The sequence below is a fragment of the Dromiciops gliroides genome, chromosome 6 (genome assembly GCF_019393635.1).
Source record: "Dromiciops gliroides isolate mDroGli1 chromosome 6, mDroGli1.pri, whole genome shotgun sequence".
Classification (NCBI taxonomy): Eukaryota; Metazoa; Chordata; class Mammalia; order Microbiotheria; family Microbiotheriidae; genus Dromiciops; species Dromiciops gliroides.
Window position 1 is genome coordinate 2,176,130 of NC_057866.1, and position 19,420 is coordinate 2,195,549.

At 55.9% G+C, this 19,420-nt stretch overlaps 1 protein-coding gene across 2 annotated transcripts in view; it reads left to right on the forward strand.

The window, feature by feature from the left end:
* Nucleotides 1-1,237: 1,237 nt before the first annotated feature.
* LSP1 (lymphocyte specific protein 1) overlaps nucleotides 1,238-19,420 on the forward strand; it is a 60,584-nt gene continuing 42,401 nt past the window's right edge. For both annotated transcript variants that reach the window (XM_043972470.1, XM_043972472.1), the window contains exon 1: nucleotides 1,238-1,445. In XM_043972470.1, coding sequence (XP_043828405.1) covers nucleotides 1,369-1,445 — 77 coding nt within the window. In that variant the 5' untranslated portion in view covers nucleotides 1,238-1,368. The remainder of the gene's footprint in view (nucleotides 1,446-19,420) is intronic.

The window sequence follows — 19,420 nt, forward strand, 5'->3', positions numbered from 1 at the left end:
GTGCAGCATTGCCATGGGGTGGCTGGCCAGCAGTGGGTCCTCTCTAAGACAGAGCAGGTGGGCCTAGTGGGCCACCAGCTCATTGGGAGGCTGCACCTCAGGTCAAGGCTGCCTTAAGGCGTGGTGTCTAGGACGCTGCCCAGCTGGGCGGTCAGCTGGTCAAGAAGACCTGCCTCTGACACTCATCAGCTGCATGACCCAGGACATGACTGAGGCCGTCTGAGCCTCCAACATCTCATTGGGTTGTAAGGAACGTCAGTCCTCAGCCTCACACAGCCTCACAACACTTGCGGCCTTGGTTCTGGGTCCAAACCACTAGACCTCCTGTGGGCCAGCTGGGTCACCCATGAGTGTCTCATCTCTGGGGACAGGAGGCTGGTTTTTCCAGCATAATGGGCACCATCTGAGGGGTGTTCTGTCTCTTTCCTTAAGTGGAGACTGGGAGGGGTGTTGGGGAGGAGTGGGGGGAGGCAGAAGACCCCAAGGCCGGGCCTGTCTGTGGCCTTGGGGAGAGGACAAATGAGCTGGATTCCAACCAGGGGGATGCCACCTTTGGGGAAGGACAGTGCTCAGTGTGTGGCAGCACCTGCCCCAGAATGAGGCCTCCCAATGGCTCCAGTCTGAACAGAAACCTCACCTCGATCCTGGCTGGAGCCCGGCTCTGGAGATCACCAGGAACAGGGGCCTCACTACCTGCCCCCAGGCAGCTCCTCCCTCCCTGGGCAGCTTCTGGCCTGACAACTGCCTAACCCTGCCTCTGGCACCTTCCCCCTTGGGTCCTGCCTTTGCCCTCTGGGGCCAAGCTGAGCAAAGCTGGCTCCCCCTCTCCAAGCTGGAAGCCGGCAAGTAGCCCCCCGATCTCCTGTCCAGACTACACAGCCCACCTTCACCTGAGGCAAGGCTCTGTTAGGAGGAAGGTGCTGTGAAGGCTATGTCAGAAGGTCTCCCCTAGCTCTGCTCCCAGGGCCGGGGCACCCCCAGGCCTCAGCTGTGGCTGCACCACGGACAGGCCCTGACACCCCTTGGCCCTGCTCCAGCTAGGACATCACCACCTCCAGAAGCTTGCTCAACACTTCCTGCAGGGTCTGAGGTTTTTCTTCATAAATTATTTTCCTTTTTTTGAGTTGATTTTTAAAGAGAACAAAACACCCCCCCCCACCCCACACCCCACCCCGCCAAACCTCAGCCTGTAATAGCGGAAGGAGGAAGTAGGACTGTCCTGAATAAGTCACACCCGCCCCTGAGCAGGAGCCCACAGGCCCGCACACACCTGCACGCACGCACACACACACACACACACACACACACACACACAGCCCACCACCCAGCACCCCGCCCCAGCAGGCCCACACGGACAGGCCAGGGTCAATGGCGGAGGCAGAGATGGACCGGGACCCAACAGAGGGCGGCCCTGATGAGGAACAGCAGCTGCTGGTGGAAACTGGGTAAGGAAGGCCCTGGTGGCGCTGGCCAGCCCCAGGATGCTCCCTCACAGTCAGAGGACCAGTGGCCCGATTCTGGCCCAGTGCTTCCTGCATTTTTGGTCCTTCTGTGAAATGTGGGGGTTACACTAGGGAGCCTCCAGTTCCTGCCAGTTCCTAGTCTCTGGCCACCCCGGGAGGCCTTTCTCCTTCCCTTCTACCCGGCTTCTCTGGTCAAAAAGGGGCCAGGCATGTCCGACCTGGAAAGCAGGAGACTCAGGGCGGGGGGCAGAGGGATGTGCCCAAGAGGCTCTGGTCTCGGGGGGAGCAGACTCGTGCTCCTTGGCTCCGACTGGCAATGAGTGGAGGCTGCAGATGGAGGGAGTGCCTCCCTCCGCGGAGGGATTCAAGCAGAGGGAAGGGCTCTGTCGGGCATGGTGTGGAGGGAGCGGAGTCTCTTGGGGGCCTGGGTTGGACCCACTGGCCATCTTGGGGTGTAGGTGACCTGGATGCTTTAGTGGAGACTCTTCAGGGACAGTGATTGGCTCCAGGGGCTCCTCCAACGCTGAGATGCTCTTCTGAGCCTGTGGGAGTCAGGGGAGGATAGAAGCATTTCTATGAGCACTTGTTCTTATTTTACACTTGAGGAAACTGAGGCAAGCAGCAGCTAGGTGACTTGCCCAGGCTCACACAGTGCACAAGTAGCTGAGGCCAGCTTTTTTCTCAGGTCTTCCTGACTCCAGACCCAGAGCTCTATCCATTGCATCAGCAGCCAGTGGAGAACACTCCCAGGGTGGGGTGGGGAGGGGAGGAGAGCCCTGGGATGCGGCTCTCACATCTTGGCCCGCTGGGCACAGCCTGGGCCGGCTCTGGTGTCTGGGCCTTGGCTGGGAAAGAATGGGCCCCCCTTGCTAGGCTAAGTCAAGCCTGAGAGCTGGTGATAGGCAGAACATGGCTCGAGGGGAAAGGGGGAAGGAAGGTAGGCTTCAGGAGGGGGAAGAAGGACCCAGATCTCCCAGCCGACCCCCAAGAGGCCCAGGAAGGGCCAGGCACGGCCTCTGCTGTGGCTGGAGGAAGTGCTGCCTGGGAGACAGGGAGGGCTAGTTCCTGTTATTATTTCCTCCCACCGCCAGCCCAAACCGGGGCAGGGCCCAGGTCTCTCCTACATCCCCCTGTGGGTGTCTTGGCCGCAGCTTCTCCAAGCCTCCTCCGTTTTCCTAATGCCAGGGTCAGAGCAGGTCGAGGATGCCCTGCCCCATCTTGGCCCCCTGGCCTGGGCTGGGGGAGGCCGGGACTAACTCCTTTGGCCTCAGTAGCCCAGCACAAACGTGGGCTGATTGTATGGATGCCAAGGTCTTTGAAAGGTTTCACATTGGCGGTCAGCCCTGGCATGCCAGGAGCCTGAGCTAACCGATCCCTTGGCCCTATCTACCCATGTTACAGAGGTGGAGACTGAGGCATCCCAGACTGGGAAAGGGCCTGGCCCAAGGTCCCAAAGTCCTGACCCAAACCCTGCCCTCCTGCTGCTCCAGGGAGCTGAATGGGAGTGGGCCAGAGGGAGGCCCGTCCGTCAGCCACGCTAAAGTTGGTCAGCAGCCTAGGCCAGCTGAATGTATTTCAGGGATAAACTGTGTCATTGCCACTTGGGGAAAGGAGACATTGGTGTGGAGTGGGGTGATACAGGTTCTAGGGAGAGCTTCTGTGGAATCTTGAAGGGGGGGACCCAGGGAAAAGCACAATGGCGGTGGGGGGGGGCTGGCACCAAGAATGGTGCCCCTGGCTGGAGGTGGGGGTCGGGCAAAGTGGGTGAGGAGCTTCTTTGGCCACCCCAGGGGAGCAGTGGGAGAAAGAAGGCAGGAGAGGTTGGGCGTGGTGCTGACTGTACAAGGCCTTGAATGCCAGGCTGAGGTATTGAGACCCGATCTCACGGCTGACCCAGTTGCTAGTCTGAATGTTTCCAGAAGTCCAAAGGTTCCTGCTCCTTGTTTTGGGGAGTGGTCTATCTGCCCAGACTTACCTGTGGCCAGCATGGAGGGCCCTGTGGGCCCAGACCTGAGGGAAAGAAGGATTCTAGGGGGGTTCTGGCCCCTGGCCCCTGGGTGGCTCCATTGGCCATTAGCACCCCAATAACCCATGAGGAGGCTCTCAGCTCCCAGAGGGGGGACAGTGCACCCCCCAATCCCTCCCCAACATGTCCCACCATTCTTGGATTGGGGTGTGGCTCTGGCTGGGTAAAGGGTAAGCACCCTGAGGACAGTGCTCAGGGCATTAAGCTGACCTCTCTGAGCCTCAGTTTCCCAGTCTGCACAGGCCCCTCACAGGGCCACAAAGAGGCAGGGAAATGTTCAGCAAGTGTCCGAGGGGCTTGGGGATGGCACGTAGGGCTCCCGGAGCTAGTGACAGATGCTCTCTTGAGCTTGAGTTCTCAGGACAGCTGCCCGGCCCCAGCAGCTTTCCCCCCCTCAGGCAGAGTCTAACGTCACCAGAGTGGGTGGCTGGTGCCAGCGGCCCTGTCCCCGATGTCCTCGTCCTTCTCGGGCTCACATGTTGCCCATGAATGGACATGGACTCGGGTCAGGGGCACAGCCCCCCCCAGCCCGTCTTCCTTGGCCTCCTCCTTACCCCACCCTCCCCATCTTTCAGCTGTTGTGAATTCCTCAGATCCCTGGGTGAGCCAGCAGCACCCATCCAAAGTGGGCCTGTTGCTAAGGGGGCTCCGGGCCAGGGAAGGAAAAGGGGCCAAGACACTGAGCCTTCTGAATGTCTCAGGCTTCTTTGGAAGCTGATTCCAAGAGGCCGGGGCCAGGGGAGGGGGAAACGTTCCTGGGTGCACCTGTGTTCCTTCCATCAAGAAAATGGGGCCCAGGAAGGGCAGGGCCAGGGGGTGTCTTGCTTGGATTATTTCTAGCTAGCCAGGCTGTGGACAAATGAGGCATTTGGGGAGAAATCCCCCAGGGACCTCAAAAAGGAAGAGAAAAAGCAAGGAGGGGGAGAGAGGGGAGAGACAGAGACTCCTGGGGTAAGAACTGAGGCCAGCCTGGACGCCCCTCGCCCCCGGGGGGTGATGTCACCCACCCTTTTCCCGCTCCCCTTCACAATGCAGAACTGAGACACATCAGGCCTTCAGAATGAAACTGAGATCCAGACATTAGCCTGGAGAAATGGGACTTTTTCATAGGAGGGAAATGGGATTTCTCAAGGCCTCTGTCAGGTTGACGTGAGCAGAAAATTCCCTGTCCCCCTCCCTGCAGTGGCGGGGGGGATCTTAACCATGGCCTCCATTAGCTGTCCCAGCCCCCGTGACCTCATTCCCAGGCGCACCAGAGCTGGGGCAGAAATGTCAAGCTAGGGAGGATCTGAGAATAAGAGCAAGGCAACCTGGGTAAAAAGAGGCCCTTCCCTCTCCCCAACTTCCCCATCTCTGTGGGGGCCGCCAGGGCTGCCCGGTCACGGAATCACCCCGGACGTTTCCCAGAATCCAAGAATTCTGGGTCTAGGGAGCCCCCATCTTGCCCGACCTCCATGGGAACATGGGACCTCCAAGGCTTCCTTCTGCCAGGCGGGCACCCCAACGCTCAGGCAGTCCCAGTGGGAGATGCTGGAGGAGGAGGTGGTAGTCACGAGCCTGAGCTCTGCCAGCCAGTACCCGTATGACCTTGGACAAGTCACAGGATCCCCCCCCCTGTAAATCCAAGGGGTCGAACAAGGCAGTCTCTGAGGTCCCTGAGTCTTCCCCACCTAAAACCTATTGTTGGCTCTATTTTGTCAGACCAGATGCAGCCCCAGGAGCTGGACATGCAGAGGCCCCTCACTTTCAGCTCCTTCTTACTGTATTTCTCAAGCCAGGACCATTCTCTATGATGAGCTGGGCCCAGGCCGGGACTCCAGTCCCTTGAGAACAGGCTAGAACTCTTGGGCAAATCTCCAAGTCCTGCCCTTTGGCTCCAAAATCAACATCATCAGCACAAGGTGGGGAGAGGGCTAGGCAGAAGTTTATCAGAAAAAGATCTGGGGGTGTGAGTGGACCACAAGCTCAACCAGCGTCAACAGCACAATATGGCAGCCAAGAAGGCTGGTGCCATTTTAGATTGCATGAAGAAGGAAGGGTACAGAGCCCAGGAGTAGGGAGGTGAAAGTGCCAAGGGCCTCACTCTGGTCAAACCTCAAGGGCAGTGTTGTTTCCAGTCGAGATCATCAGTGCTCATCTTAGGGCCTGGAATCCATGGAGAGGTAGGAAGCCCTTCTGAACTTTGATGATACAGGCTCAGCTGAGGGAGCTGCCTCCTCAGAGAAGCGTTCTGTGATTGCCTCAGGGGAAGCACTCTGGCTCTGGGATATCTGTGTATCCTCCAGGCACCTTGGATTGGCTTCCCCCATAGCTGCTATCCCCCAGCCCTTTCTCTCTGCATCCCTACCTGGGGCATGGGCCCTGAAGAGAGGACTCCAAGATCAGAGACTGGGAGGAGTCTGGGGAGAATCTGATTGACCTTGTTAGATAGAAGGGGAGCCTGCGGCCCAAAGTGCTCCAGTTTTAGTCCAAATAAACTCTCAGATTTGGGTTGGCTGCCACCTATGGGGCCCTGAGGTCTGATGACAGGGACAGCTAAGCAGGTAGGATTCTGTAGGGAGTGGCCCTAGGCCCGGGCCCCAAGAGTGACCCCTTCAAAGCCTGTTTCCCTACTCCTACCCCAGACTTCCCTTGTTCTTTTTCTTCTTCTTCTGGGCAATGAGGGTTAAGTGACTTGTCCAGGGTCACACAGCTAGTAAGTGTCAAGTGTCTGAGGTAAGATTTGAACTCAGGTCCTCCTGAATCCAGGGCTGGTGCTTTTATCCACTGCACCTCCTAGCTGCCCCCCCACCCCCCCCACACACACACTTCCCTTGTTCTTAGAAAGGAACTAAACACACTTTGTTTCCTAGTGGAGTCTCTGAGATCTGTTCCCCCCACCCAATCCCTCTTGCCCAGTTAAGACGCAGGTGTCCCTTTCGACCACCAGAGGGCTCACTCCCCTCGTCCCTGACTCCCCAGCTCACCTGCCCAGACCTATCTCTGCAGATCCCTTGGGACAAGCCCATGCAGTGAGGGCTGGGAGGGACCTCAGAGGCCACGGGTCCCAGAGGACAAGGGACTTGCTCAGGGTCTTGGTGTCGGTAACAGAGAAATTGTTCCAACTCTTCCAAACTCAGGGGTCTCTCCACCGCCACTGTGGGCCACAGGGCTGACCGTCACTGTGTCCGTGTGTGGGTGTCGGGGTGAGATTCTGGCTCCGACAAAAACCATCTCCATCCCCCTCAACTGGTGGGTCAGGTCCCACAGGCCCAGGCCAGAGAGCAAGGGGAGGGGGTGCAGCAGAGGGGGGCCTAGGGAAGCGGCAAAGGAAGCGCTGTCATTGAACCAAAGAAAGTGGCGGGGGTGTCCCAGTCAATGGTGAAGGGAGGGGAGCAGGAGGCGGCCGCGGGGGCACAGCCACTGGCAAAGGGGATTTCAGCAGCGTTTGCCATGCTTGTGCATGGTTGTCACTGGGCAAGGAGCAGTCATAGAATTCTGTGGATTCCGGAGGAATGGAGAACTCCTTGAGGGCGGAGCTGTCCTTTGTCCTTCTGTAGCCCCTGCATTTAGCACAGGGCTTGGCTGGGGTGAGGCGTGCCCAACTCTTAGTGAGCCCGCTTGGATTTTCTTGGCAGAGGGTTGTCATTTCCTCCTCCAGCTCATTTGACACCTAAGGAAACAGAGGCAAACGGAGCACGTGACTTGCCCAGGGTCACACAGCTCGTCTTCCTGACTCCAGGCCGGTGCTTTGTGCACTGCACAGCTGGGCTGCCTACCGGCGTCTAGTATGGGCCAGGGGGCTGATTGACCAATGGTTGTGCGCGACCAGACCAAAGCTGTGACAGAGTCTGGGAAGGTGCCCTGGATGACAGGCAGGATTCAGGGGAGCTGGAGGGGCGGAGCCCTGAGTTCAACCCACTTGGTGGTGAAGTCCGCCCCCGCCATGACGTCTTGAGTTCAGAAAAGTGGCCCCCAGCTGCGAGCCTCGAGGGAACGTGTTCTCAGGGTGGCCAAAGGAGCAGAGATACCAAGGGAGACTCTACCTCAGGCCTCACTGGCACAGGAAAAGGGCAACCGAGAGGCGCCAACAACCCCAGACCAGCGGCCTTTCTCTCATGAGAAAGATCTACTTGTGTAGCGGGGCGCCCCATCCGGCGGGAGTCAGAGGGTGCCCGAGCACCCCTCCCCCTCCCCCGCCCAGGCTGCTCGGTATGACCACCACACAGTGAACAGCAGAGAGATGGAGAGCTCTCTAGCTACGGCTTGGCGGCCATTTCCAAAAGAGCCTGGGGCTCAGCATATGGGGGCTCAGCATATCGGGCTCGGTATATCGGGGGTTCAGCATATCGGGGCTCGGTGCATTAGGGTTCATTATATCGGGCTCGGCATATCGGGGTTCAGCATATCGGGGCTCAGCACATTGGGGTTCATCATATCGGGGTCGATATATCGGGGTTCAGCATATCGGGGCTCAGCACATTGGGGTTCATCCTATCGGGCTCGGCATATCAGAGTTCATCATATCGGGGCTCAGCACATTGGGGTTCATCCTATCGGGCTCGGCATATCGGAGTTCAGCATACCGGGGCTCAGCACATTGGGGTTCATTATATCGGGCTCGGCATATCGGGGTTCAGCATATTGAACGTCTCCTATCCAGACTACAGCGTGCTTTTGGAGCTCCTCCATTGATGTATATACATTGGATGGTGTGTGCAGCTGGGACTAGAAGTTAAGGGGGAGTGTCATGGGGGAAGTGGTGGGGGGGCCTTAGTTATTCTTCTGTAAAGAATAACACTCTTGGGGCAGCTAGGTAGCCCAGTGGATAAAGCACCGGCCCTGGATTCAGGAGGACCTGAGTTCAAATCCAGCCTCAGACACTTGACACTTGCTGGCTGTGTGACCCCGGGTGAGTCATTTAATCCTCCCACAAAAACAAAAAACCAGAAAAGAATTACACTCTCACACACCTTCCAGTTAGAATTAAAATGAATTTTTATTTGGTGCTAGAGAAAGTGACTGAGTGGGAAGTCAAGGACTTCACCCTCCGGGGAGAAGGTGATTTAGAGACATCCTCCTCCCAGACCAAAAGGGGAGGCCAATTTTTTTTTTTAGGGCAATGAGGATTAAATTGACTTGCCCAGGGTCACACAGCTAGTAAGTGTCAAGTGTCTGAGGCCGAATTTGAACTCAGGTCCTCCTGACTCCAGGGCCGGTGCTCTATCCACTGAGCCACCTGGCCGCCCCCAGGCCAAAGCTTTTATGGAGGAAAGATGGACAATGGAAAGTTCCCTTGGCAGGGGAGGGCGGGCAGGGGAGGGGGCCTGAAGGCTTGTCCTATTCCTGAGAGTCCGGGGAATTTTAGAGTTGAAGTGATGGTCCTGACCTGGGGGTTATCTCTGTCTTCTAGCTCCAGTCAGGTAGTAGCCACACCTAAGGGACTTCGCGGCTCCAGAATTTTATCTCCCTTACTTCTTAGGTGTGTCTGCCCTGAAATCTAGTTGGCCAAGCTCAAAGATTCCTCAATAAGTCCTTCTGGTTATCTGGTCATCTTTGGTTTTCTTCTCTTCTCATGGGAGAAACTTCTTCTGACTTATCCAAAGCCCATGTCAGGGAGGAAGGACCTCCAGGTCTAACGGAACCAAGAGCAATGGTTGGCTGGTGGGGAGGAAACAGAGGAAGTTCTGTTTGGTGTAGAAGTGTCTGCTGATCCCGGATGTCTGCAAACAGGCTGGGCTGCCCTGGGCCGTGGTCTTTAAGCAAAGGCTTGGGGTGATTCCTGACCCACTCCAGTCACACCCCCTTGACTCAGCCCATCACTTCTCCACTAGTAACCTGGACCCTGCCCAGGGTCCCTGGGCTCTGAGGGGCAGCTTTGGGCCGCCCCCACCCCTCCCCACCCCAGACAGCAGCATTCTCTGCACAAAATTGTGGATGGCACTTCTCTGTCACTTGAAAAATGATTGCAAAGTCCTTTCTTACCCCAAGCCAGTGAGCAGGCCCAGGGATAGCCTCCATTTCACAGATGAGGGCATGAAGGCCAGAGAGGCCCAAGTCCCAGGCTCTGTAGTATCTCTAAACAACCGCGTCCGCCTCCATGGGCGTAGCCGAAGGATGGGATCAGAGATCCAGAGATCCTCCAATCCAAGGCTCCGATCCGGCCCCAGACACTGCAGGCAGCTCACTTCTTCGTCCCCCACGTGCCTCCCATTTTCTCATCTGGCGGGTCTTGTCTTGACGCCTGGGAGACATCTCTGCCGGGATGCCCCGTAGATAGTGACGCCTCGCCGCGCAGAGCAGAACTCCTTGTCCTTCCCCCAACCCTCTTCTGACTGCGGAGGGCAGCGGCATCCTCCCTGAACCTCCAGCTCCTCAGGCTCTCACCTTCCCCACTCCCATCTGTACTTTGCCAAGTCTACACAGGGTAACGTTTCTTCTTCCTCACACAGATGCCTTCCTGGTCTCGCCTTCACTCTTGGGCTTGAACCACTGAAAAAGCTCCTAAATGATCTCTCTCTGCACCTCCCCCCAAGACAAACTCCACTCAGCTCCCTAAAGATCAAGTCTGGACAGGTCCCTCCCCTGCTCAATAAACCTCTGTGATTGGGGCAGCTAGGTGGCGCAGTGGATAAAGCACCGGCCCTGGATTCAGGAGGACCTGAGATCAAATCCGGCCTCAGACACTTGACACTTACTAGCTGTGACCCTGGGCAAGTCACTTAACCCCCATTGCCCCGCAAAAAAAAAAATAAATAAATAAAAATAAATAAACCTCTGTGACTCCCTATCACCTCCAGGATCTAAAAGAAAACCCTCTGGCTTTTGAAGTCTTTGGTCCCTGGATGGTCCCCTTTAGAGCTAAGATCTCTTGTCCAGATTCCCCTTCCATCTCTTTGTCTGCTGCCCCCCTGCCCTGGATTGCTCCCCCTCCTCCCACTCCAATCCTGCTCTCTATAGGCACCCCAGCACCCAGATAAAAGAGATGACCAGTAGAATGGAAGGCAGAGGAGCAGCTAGGTGACACAGTGGATAGAGCACCAGCCCTGGATTCAGGAGGACCTGAGTTCAAATCCAGCCTCAGACACTTAACATTTACTAGCTGTGTGACCCTGGGCAAGTCACTTAACCCTCATTGCCCTGGGGGGGGGGCGGGAAAAAAGAATGGAGGGCAGGAATTGCCCGCCTTTGTATCCCCTCCCCCCAGTGCTTCTGACTCTGTACATGTGACCTTGCAGAGGTGAGTGACTAGCCCACAGTCCCACGTCTTGTTAAGTGTCCGAGGCAGGCTGTCCCCAAAGACAAGCTGTTAGAGGGAAACCTTTTTTTAAAAATTGTTAGAAACAATTCTTCTTGATTAAATTCCTAAAACACTAGTAACAAAATAGATATGGGTTATACTCTAGGTCAATCTATTGTTTCTTTTTTAAAAAATCATAAAAATATTTTATTATTTTTCCAGTTACATGTAGAGAGAGTTTTCGACATTTGTTTTTATAAGATTATGAGTTCCAAAATTTTCTCCCTCCCTCCCTTCCCTCCCCCCTCCCCAAGACAGCGAGCAATCTGATAGAGGTTATATACCATCACATTAAGCATATTTCTGCATTAGTCCTGCTGTGAAAGAAGAATCAGAGCACAAGGGGAAAGCCTCCAAAAACAAAAAACAACAAAAGTAAAACCAGTACGCTTTAATCTGCATCCAGATTCCACAGTTCTTTTTTTCTGGGTGTGGAGAACATTTTCCATCATGAGTCCTTTAGAATTGTCTCGGATCATGGAACTGCTGAGAAGAGTTAAGTAGAGGGTCCTAGCCCGTTGGCTGCTAGGGGGCGCCATAGTGCACAGAGCTCATCTCCTTGAGTTCAAATCCAGCCTCAAATCCACACTGACTAGCTGTGTGATCCTGGGCTAGTCACTGCACCCTGTTTGCCTCAGTTTCCTCATCTGTAAAATGAGCTGGAGAAGGAAGTGGCCGAGCCCTCCAAGATCTCTGCCAAGAAAACCCCATAAGGGTCACAGAGTCAGACACCAGGGAATAACAACCTAGCCCATTGTCCCTCCCTGTCCAGTGTGTGGGCCCTGACCTCAGCTCAGAGTTCTCACCAGATAATGGCGGGGTAGAAGGGGAGATTTTGGGGGGAAGGTCAGTGTCCCCAAGCTCATTCTCACACACCTGAATGATCTCCCACCAACAGCTTCTTTTCCCCTTTCCCCTTTCCCCAGCCCTCCCATCTCTCCTCCCCCTCAGGATTCCCTGGGACCACAGTGTGAGGGGGGAGAAGAGAGGGGACCTTGACTGGTTGTCTCCTCCCTCTGGCCTCCCCAGGGTCTAATTCCTCCTTCCTCTCAGTATTGGGGAGCAAACCAGACCAGGCTCCCCACTTCCTGGGAGGGAGAGGGCAGAGGCCCAGTTCCTTGCTCATTCTCTGCCTTGCAGGCCCACCCCCCCACCTTTAGAGGCTAGGCGAAAGGGTGTGTCCCCCAGGCTGTGAAGAGGGTGGAGTCAGGCAGAGTTGGGGTTTTATGCTTTGTTTAACCCCTCTGCTTTCTCAAAGTCAGACCTTGGGCCTCAGCCTGAGTCCTGGGAGGAAGGCAGGGCAGGGATTAGTTTCCCATTTAACAGATAAGGAAACTGAAGGTCTCCCAGGGAGTTAGGGGCAGAGAGGAGGGACTAGCCAGATCTAGCTCACAGGCCAAAGCTCTAACCTCTGACCCGGCCGCCCCTTGTTCTTCTGTCTTGCCCCACTGAGTGGGGAGGCAAGAGAAAGGACCAACAGAGAGATTCGGCCTCCTTACAGCCGCGCCCCCCTCAGGCCTGGGCACTGGGGGAGGGCTGCAGATGGAGGCGGGGAGGGGACCCCAGACTTTCTGGTGGTTCCTGCCTCACATTGCAGGAAGCCAGAGATGAATCCCAAGTCAGAGGACTGGTGTCCTTGGCTGTGTCCTTTCCGCATCTGCCTGTTTCCCTGCAGTAAAACACACTGGTGTCTGGGAGCCGAGATGTTCTGGGACACAGGACAAGGGTCGGGGCCTCCTGCAGTTGAAGCTTTCTGCCTGGTCCTGTCCTCCTTGACCCCCCCATCCCCTGGGTCTGCAGGGAGCTGATGAGAGGGGGAAGGAAGGCCCTGCCCGTGGGGGTCCCCACACGCTCCCTCCTGCCTCCTCCAGCCCAGGTTGGTGCTGAAAGGTTAGAGGTGGCAGCTCCTCATCTGGCCCTGTACAGGCCTGGTCTGGGAAGCTGGACTCCAGGGTCCTAATCCTTGCCCAGAGGTAGAGGGGCCAAGCAGTGGACTGGGGTCCCTGGTCCCGGGGCTCTGGCCTCCCAACCTGGCAGGAAAGAGCAGGGGTGCCCCTGCCCAGCGTGGCCTGGCGGAATGCAGTCAATTCTTATAGAGGTGTGGGTTGGGCTGGAGGCCCCTCAAGTCCTTCCCAAGGCTGTCACCTGGGTTCCGATCCTGTTCTGCTACTTACTGGGTGAATTTCAGGGTCTCAGTCTCCCCATCTGTGTGAGGGGCTAGACAGTGGGTCAGTGAGGCCCCTGTGGCTTTGGGGAGGGTCAAGATGAGGAGCCTGGGGGGCCTGGAGAGGAACGTTAAGCATGATGGGGAGGGGGGAGGGGCAGGGGACAGCAGCAGCAGGCCACCTCTCTGGAAGTCCTGGCCCCTTCTGGACTGATAAACCCTTGGTACTGGAGGGGAAGGCAAACAGGAACTGGGATGACAGGGAAGGAAGCCCCAGGAAATCCCCTGACCCTTCTAAGCTCCCCAGAGGCCTGGCACGCTGGGCTTCCCTCTGGCCTCAGTGTGTAAACAGCCTCTGTCTGGGAAGGGAGTGGGGGAATTGGCTGATAACCTCCGGAAAGAGCAGTCCCCCAGGGAAGGAGCCAAACACCCCTCGTCCCAAGTGTGGGCTTCCTCGGCTGCAGGAGAGACTCCGAAGACCCTTTCCCGCTCTGCATTGGGGGAGGGGGGGGCTGCTGGTTTGTTCAGAGCCACGTAGCAAGTCAGTCCTTTATCTTCTGATGGTGGGCCCCACCCACCTTCCGAGCTCCACCCAGGCCAGCAGCCCTCATGCCCATTTCACAGGGGGCTATGGCCAATGACCCGATCAAGGTGGGCAAGCCCTGAGTTGGCCAAGGGGGAACCAGCATCGTTAGGAGGCAGAAGTGAGGAAGAGGAGGAGGCTGGGCAGCCCCAGGCTGGAATTCTGCCTCCTGGCTCCAGCCCCCAGTTGCCTCCATCCAGGCCAAGAGAAGGTACAGGGGTGCTCCTTCTCTGTTACCGCCCTCCCCCATTCTGCCTCCTGATTGGTCCTTCGTAGATCTTCGGCTGGTCCATGAGCTGCCTGTGAAGCCCCAGCTTTCTCCCTGCCCAGACTCCACTTCCATCACCTTTAGAACTGCTTCCTTTTGTCTTCTGACTTTCTGCTTCACAATTTCCCATCCATCCATCCATCCTTCCTTTTCTCCTTCCTTCCTTCCTTCTTCTCCCTTTCTCCCTCCCTCCCTCCCTCCTTCCTTCCTTCCTTCCTCAGTGGACTTTCCCTGGAGAATCTCCACCATGCCAGGGTCCTCCCTACCCTTCCCGCCAACCCTCGGAGAGCTGCTTTCCCCTCAGTCCGAGGCACACCTGGGCGAGGCCCCCCAGTCTTTCTTTCCTTTTCCCTCACAAACTCAAAGAAGGGACCATTTCCCCCAATCCCAACAAGTTGCTGTCATTTCTATTTCAGACCTTTCAGAACCTGCCTCTCCCCTCAGCGCAGCTGCTGCCTCAGAGATTCCCCAGTGCCCGAGACCAGGCGTGGCATGGCAGGCCTGCAGGGGCGGGGTGGGGTGGGGCAGAGCCTCCTGGTGCCCCCAAAGCTCCTCCTGCATTCCCAGGCCACTCCCTAGCTTGTCAGGAAGCCAGACTATATTAGGAGCCTGGTGGCCAAATTGCTCAGAGGGGTGGGCTTCCAGTTGTTGCTGGGACAAAACGCATCTCTTCTGGATCCCCAACGAGGGCTCCCCTTCCCTCCCTGAATATCCTGGGGAGATCTGCCCCTCCCCCACAATCTCCTTCTCACAAGCCTGATGGGGGCCCTCCACTGAAAGCCTTTCTCTTCCCCTCTGCCATCAGCCATCCCTCCATCCTTCCTGCCTGACCTCCACATTGAAGGGCATATGAGCCCCCATCAGTGATCTTGGGAGGGCCTTTGAAAACAAGGGGGTAAGGAGCTATGTGAGAAGGGAAAATGCTTTGGGCTGTCTTGTAAAGAGAAAGGCATCGATTCTGTGAGCTTTAGAGCAGTTCATCTGACTCGGATTGATGGGAAATTCTAGAATGAAGCATTACAGGGAGACGTTTAGTGTTCCCCTACAAAAGGACACAAAGATCCCAAAGAGCCAGCCAGGATTCGTCAAGAACAGCACAGGTTCTATACTAGGCTTATTTCCTTTTTTGGCGGTTACTTAACTGGGCAAAAGGAGAGGTTCACAGGAAGAAAACCTGCCCCTAGACTTTAGCAAAGCTTTTAATAAAGGATCTCTTACTCTTCTTGAGACAGCGAGGTGGCCCAGTGGGCAGAGTGCCAGGCCTAGAGTCAGGAAGACTCATCTTCCTAGCTGTGTGACCCTGAGCAAGTCACTTGATCCTGTTTACCTTAGTTTCCTCATCTGTAAAATGAGAAAGAAATGGTGAATCCATTTGCTGAGATAACCCCCAATGGAGTTACAACTGCAAAATAACAACTTTTCTTGGGGAAAAGGTGGAGGGAAGAGGATGAGGTGAGGAGAACCACTCAGAACTGGATAAAAGGTCAGACTCCAAGAGGGGCCATTAGCGTTAGCGGAGGTCTCCAGTGGAGTGCCCCAGGGATCAGTCCTTGGTTCTGTACCCTCTAACATTTGAATTGGTCTTGGATAAGGAGACCAAAATGGAATGCTCAGGTGATTGAAAGCTGGGAGGGATTGGTAACACACTGGGCACACCTAATAAGGTGACGTGCAGTAGGGATAGATGGAAAAATCTTACACTTGGGTTCCAAACATCAACCGCCTAAGTACAAGAAGGGAGAGGAAACAGCAGTTGTTCTGATGAGATCTGGGGATTTTAGTGGACCACAAGCTCAGCAGAGTCCGAAGAGTGATGTGGCAGCCTTAGGGTCCTTCTTAGAGGGAGCCTTTGGGAGCCCTGAGGCCTCCCCTGTTTTGGTACATTTGCTGTGCCCCCCCTCTCCCCTCCCCCCACCCCCGCTTTGGGTGAATTCCCATGGCCTCAGACCCTGCAAGTACAGATAGCAGCCTAGCCTTGGCTGTGGGGAACAGCATTTTGAAGGGGATCTGCAGCAATCCCCCAGAACCCACAGGCCTGAGGGACAAGGCCTACAAGGTGGCAGGACCATGGGAGCAGACCAAGACATGGCAGTGCCTGGGGAAAGGGGGTGGCCAAAGGGCTCAGCTCAAACCCCACCCCGTAGGCCTCACTCCAGCTTTTAATTTCCTTCTTATTGTTGTTCAGTTGTGTCTAACTCTCTGTGACCCCAGTTGGGGTCCAGCAGAGATGCTGGAGTAGTTGGCCATTTCCTTCTCCAGTCCATTTTACAGGGGAGGAAACTGAGGGAAGCGGGGTGAAGTGACTTGTCCAGGGTCACCTAGCTAGGTAGTGACTTGAATTCAGATCCTCCTGACTCCAGGTCTGGGCTCTGTCTGTTGCGCCACCTAGCTGCCCCAGCTGCTGGCACCTTTCCCTCTCAGATTGCCTTCCAGTTTCCTGTTGGTATAAGGAGGTCACCTCCTTGTGGACAGGAATTGTTTCTCCCAGGACTTGGCACATATAAGGGAGGGGACAGGCACCCCAGAGACGGGAAAGCACAAGGCAGTGTCTCCCAGTCCCAGGACGCCCTTAGCTGCTCCCCTCCTCTCACTTCCTGCTCCCTCGTCCCTAGACCCGCCCCCCCCCCTCCCCCGTGCCCCTTCCTCTGCCCGGCCCTGCTCCTGTGCCCTCTGGGGGCCTTGCTCTCTCACTGACACATTTCCCTTCAGAAGACATAGCAGCCTGACCTCCCTTTCCAGGACTGGGCACGCCTTTGCTCTGCCCCGTGACGAGCCTCCTCCTGCTCCTTCTCCTCTGTCACCATCACCTCCAAACACTCTGGGAGTTTCTCAGGTCTGAAGACGTCAGTCACCTGGAGCCCTCATTCTGATGCATTGTTCCTCAGTGGCCCCCACACAAGGGATGGAGCCACGCCTTAGGCCACCGAGGCAATCTGTCTTCTATTTTTCCTTCATCCTTAGCCCTCCTAACCCTGTGACTATTTCCGTTTCCTAGGACTGTGGGCACCTCTGCACCTCCGGACAGTCCCAGCCTTGACCCCGTTGTTAGCAGGTCTGACACTGGAGCATCTTCTGCTCCACAGGCCCCAGTTCATTCAGATCAAAGCGTGTGCCCGGGGCCCACCCCCTTCCAGCCCTCTGGTCTCCTGCTCCTACTGGGGCAGAGGTCTGAGGGGAGCCGCAGACTGTGAAGGGGTTGAATGACTGGGGCCCAAAACGTAGTTATTAATAGTTGGATGTTAGGTGGTCTCAGGGGAAGTGCCCCAGGAAGCTGACCTGAGTTCTCTGCTTACTAGCCTTTGTACCAGTACCTTGGATAGCATCCCTACAGGCTCGCTGCCCCAAGCCCTAATGGTACCAGTGGACTGGGTCCCCAGAAGGCAACAGTGGACGTCCCCCCTAGTGTTCTAGGAGAAAACCTGAGGATTGGGGGAGTATCTGATACTGTCGCTCATGAGCTCCACCAGTGGGCCTACTGATGACCAGCCGTCCAGACCTGGTTTAGGAATATTTACTAATATGGTAGAGTAACAACGGGTGGGCCGCTGCACCCCTCTCCCAGGGGGACTGCAGGGGAACAAAAGACTTCAGAGAACTGCATGATTATCGGCAGCTCTCCTTGGCTGTGGCTCTTTACCGGACTCTGCGGGGCAGGCTGGTGATTCATGATTGTCCAGACTCTGCCTTCCCATGCCGTGTCTCCCTGGTCCTCTGCTGCTCTTGGGAAGTTGCTCCTAGCTCTGAAGGGAGGACTTTATCCTCTAGTCAGTGGGGAGGTGGAGTGTGCTCCACCCTTGGCTCCCTCTCTCCCTCTCCCCACCTGGCTGCCTTTGTAGGGAGCCTGGGGACTCCAGCCAGTGATTGTTGGCTCATCTCCTTGCTCTCCTTCTCTGGCATGTACACGGACTGCATGCGCACACTTCTGCGACCTGTTCCGGGACGCTGCCGGGTATTATCATCTGATTGCTGTGTCAGTCTTCTTGTTGGAAGCGAGTTTATGTCTTTGATTGCTTCTGGAATGAAATCCTTCTCCCCAGCCGGGCTTTGGGGCTGGAAGAAGGGGATGCCCCTCTTCCAGAGGGGACAAATGCATCAGACTTGCAGATCATACAGATCTGGGAGGAATTCAGGAGGAGAAAGGCTGGTGCCTTCCCCCAGCGTCCCTCAGGCTCGGTCGTGGGCCCTCTGCTCTTCTCCCTCTACACTGCTTCACTCAGCGACCATCGTCTCTAGGCTGATGATTCTCCAATCCACCCATACTGCCCGATCTCTCTGCTGACCTCCAGCCTCAAATCTCCAACCACCTTTTGCTCATGTCTACATGAGTGTCCAGGAGATGTCTTTGTGTGTGTGTGTGTGTGTGTTTTCTTTTAGTGAGGCAATTGGGGTTAAGTGACTTGCCCAGGGTCACACAGCTAGTAAGTGTTAAGTGTCTGAGGCCAGATTTGAACTCAGGTCCTCCTGACTCCAGGGCCAGTGCTCTATCCACTGCACCACCTAGCTGCCCCCCCCAGGAGATGTCTTAAACCTGACAGGTCCAACATGCATTATCTTTCCCCCAAATCCTCCTGCCTCTTACCTTCCCTCTTGCTGTTGAGGGTATCAGCACCCTCCTGCGCCTCGGGCTCCCGACCTATAGGAGTCGTCCTGGATTCTTCTCTTCCTCTCACTCCCCGCGTCCAAATGATTGCCAAGGCCTGTCATTCCTGCCTTCACTGACATCTTTCCTACATTCTCCCTCCTCCACTCTGACACTGCTCCCATCCTGGTGCAGACCCTCATCACCTCACACCTGAACTATCACTGGGGGCCCTGCCTGCCTCTGTCTCTCCCCCTCCACTCCATCCTCCATTCAGCCACCAGAGCGATCTTCCTGAAGCGAAGGTCTGACCACACCATGCTCAATAACCTCCACTGGCTCACTATCACCTCCAGGACCAAATACAAACCTTTCTAGCTTCTTCTGCCTCCCCCTGCCCCACCCTTCTGCTCAGCCCAGTGATCCTGGTCTCCAGGCTGTCCCACCAACCAGACATTCCATCTCTTGGCTCTGGGCATTCTCCCTGGTCGCCTGTCCCTAGAACACTCTCCCTCCTCTGCTCCTCGGATTACCGACCTCCCTGGCTTCCTTTAAGTCCCAATTAAAATCCCACCTCCTCCAGGAAGCCTTCCCCAGCCCCTCTTTATTCCAGGGCCTTTCCTCTCTTAATTATTTCCTATTTATCCTGGCAGTAGCTGCCTTTGTCCATATTGGTTTGCACATTGTCTCCCCATCAGATTGTAAACTCCTGGGGGGTGGGGGGGCAGAGTCAGATTTTGCCTCTCTTTGTATGTCAAGTTTAGCACTGGGCCTGGCCCATAGTAAGACCCTAATAAATGCTCATTGAATGACCGGTCAGGTCTGTAGCTTGTCTGTACGTAGTTGGCTACATTTGGTCTCACCCAGTGGACTCCAAGCTCTTTGAGAGAAGGGACAGGCTCTTACCTGTTTTTGTGTCTCTAGATCTTAGCACACTTCCCAGTAGACAGTAGGCACTCAATCAATGCTTATTGATGATTAGCTCTCTGGACAGTCAGACCATTGGGCAGAATCTAATCTCATAGAAAAAAAAGGAAAAGCTTCCCCTTGGGTTGGGA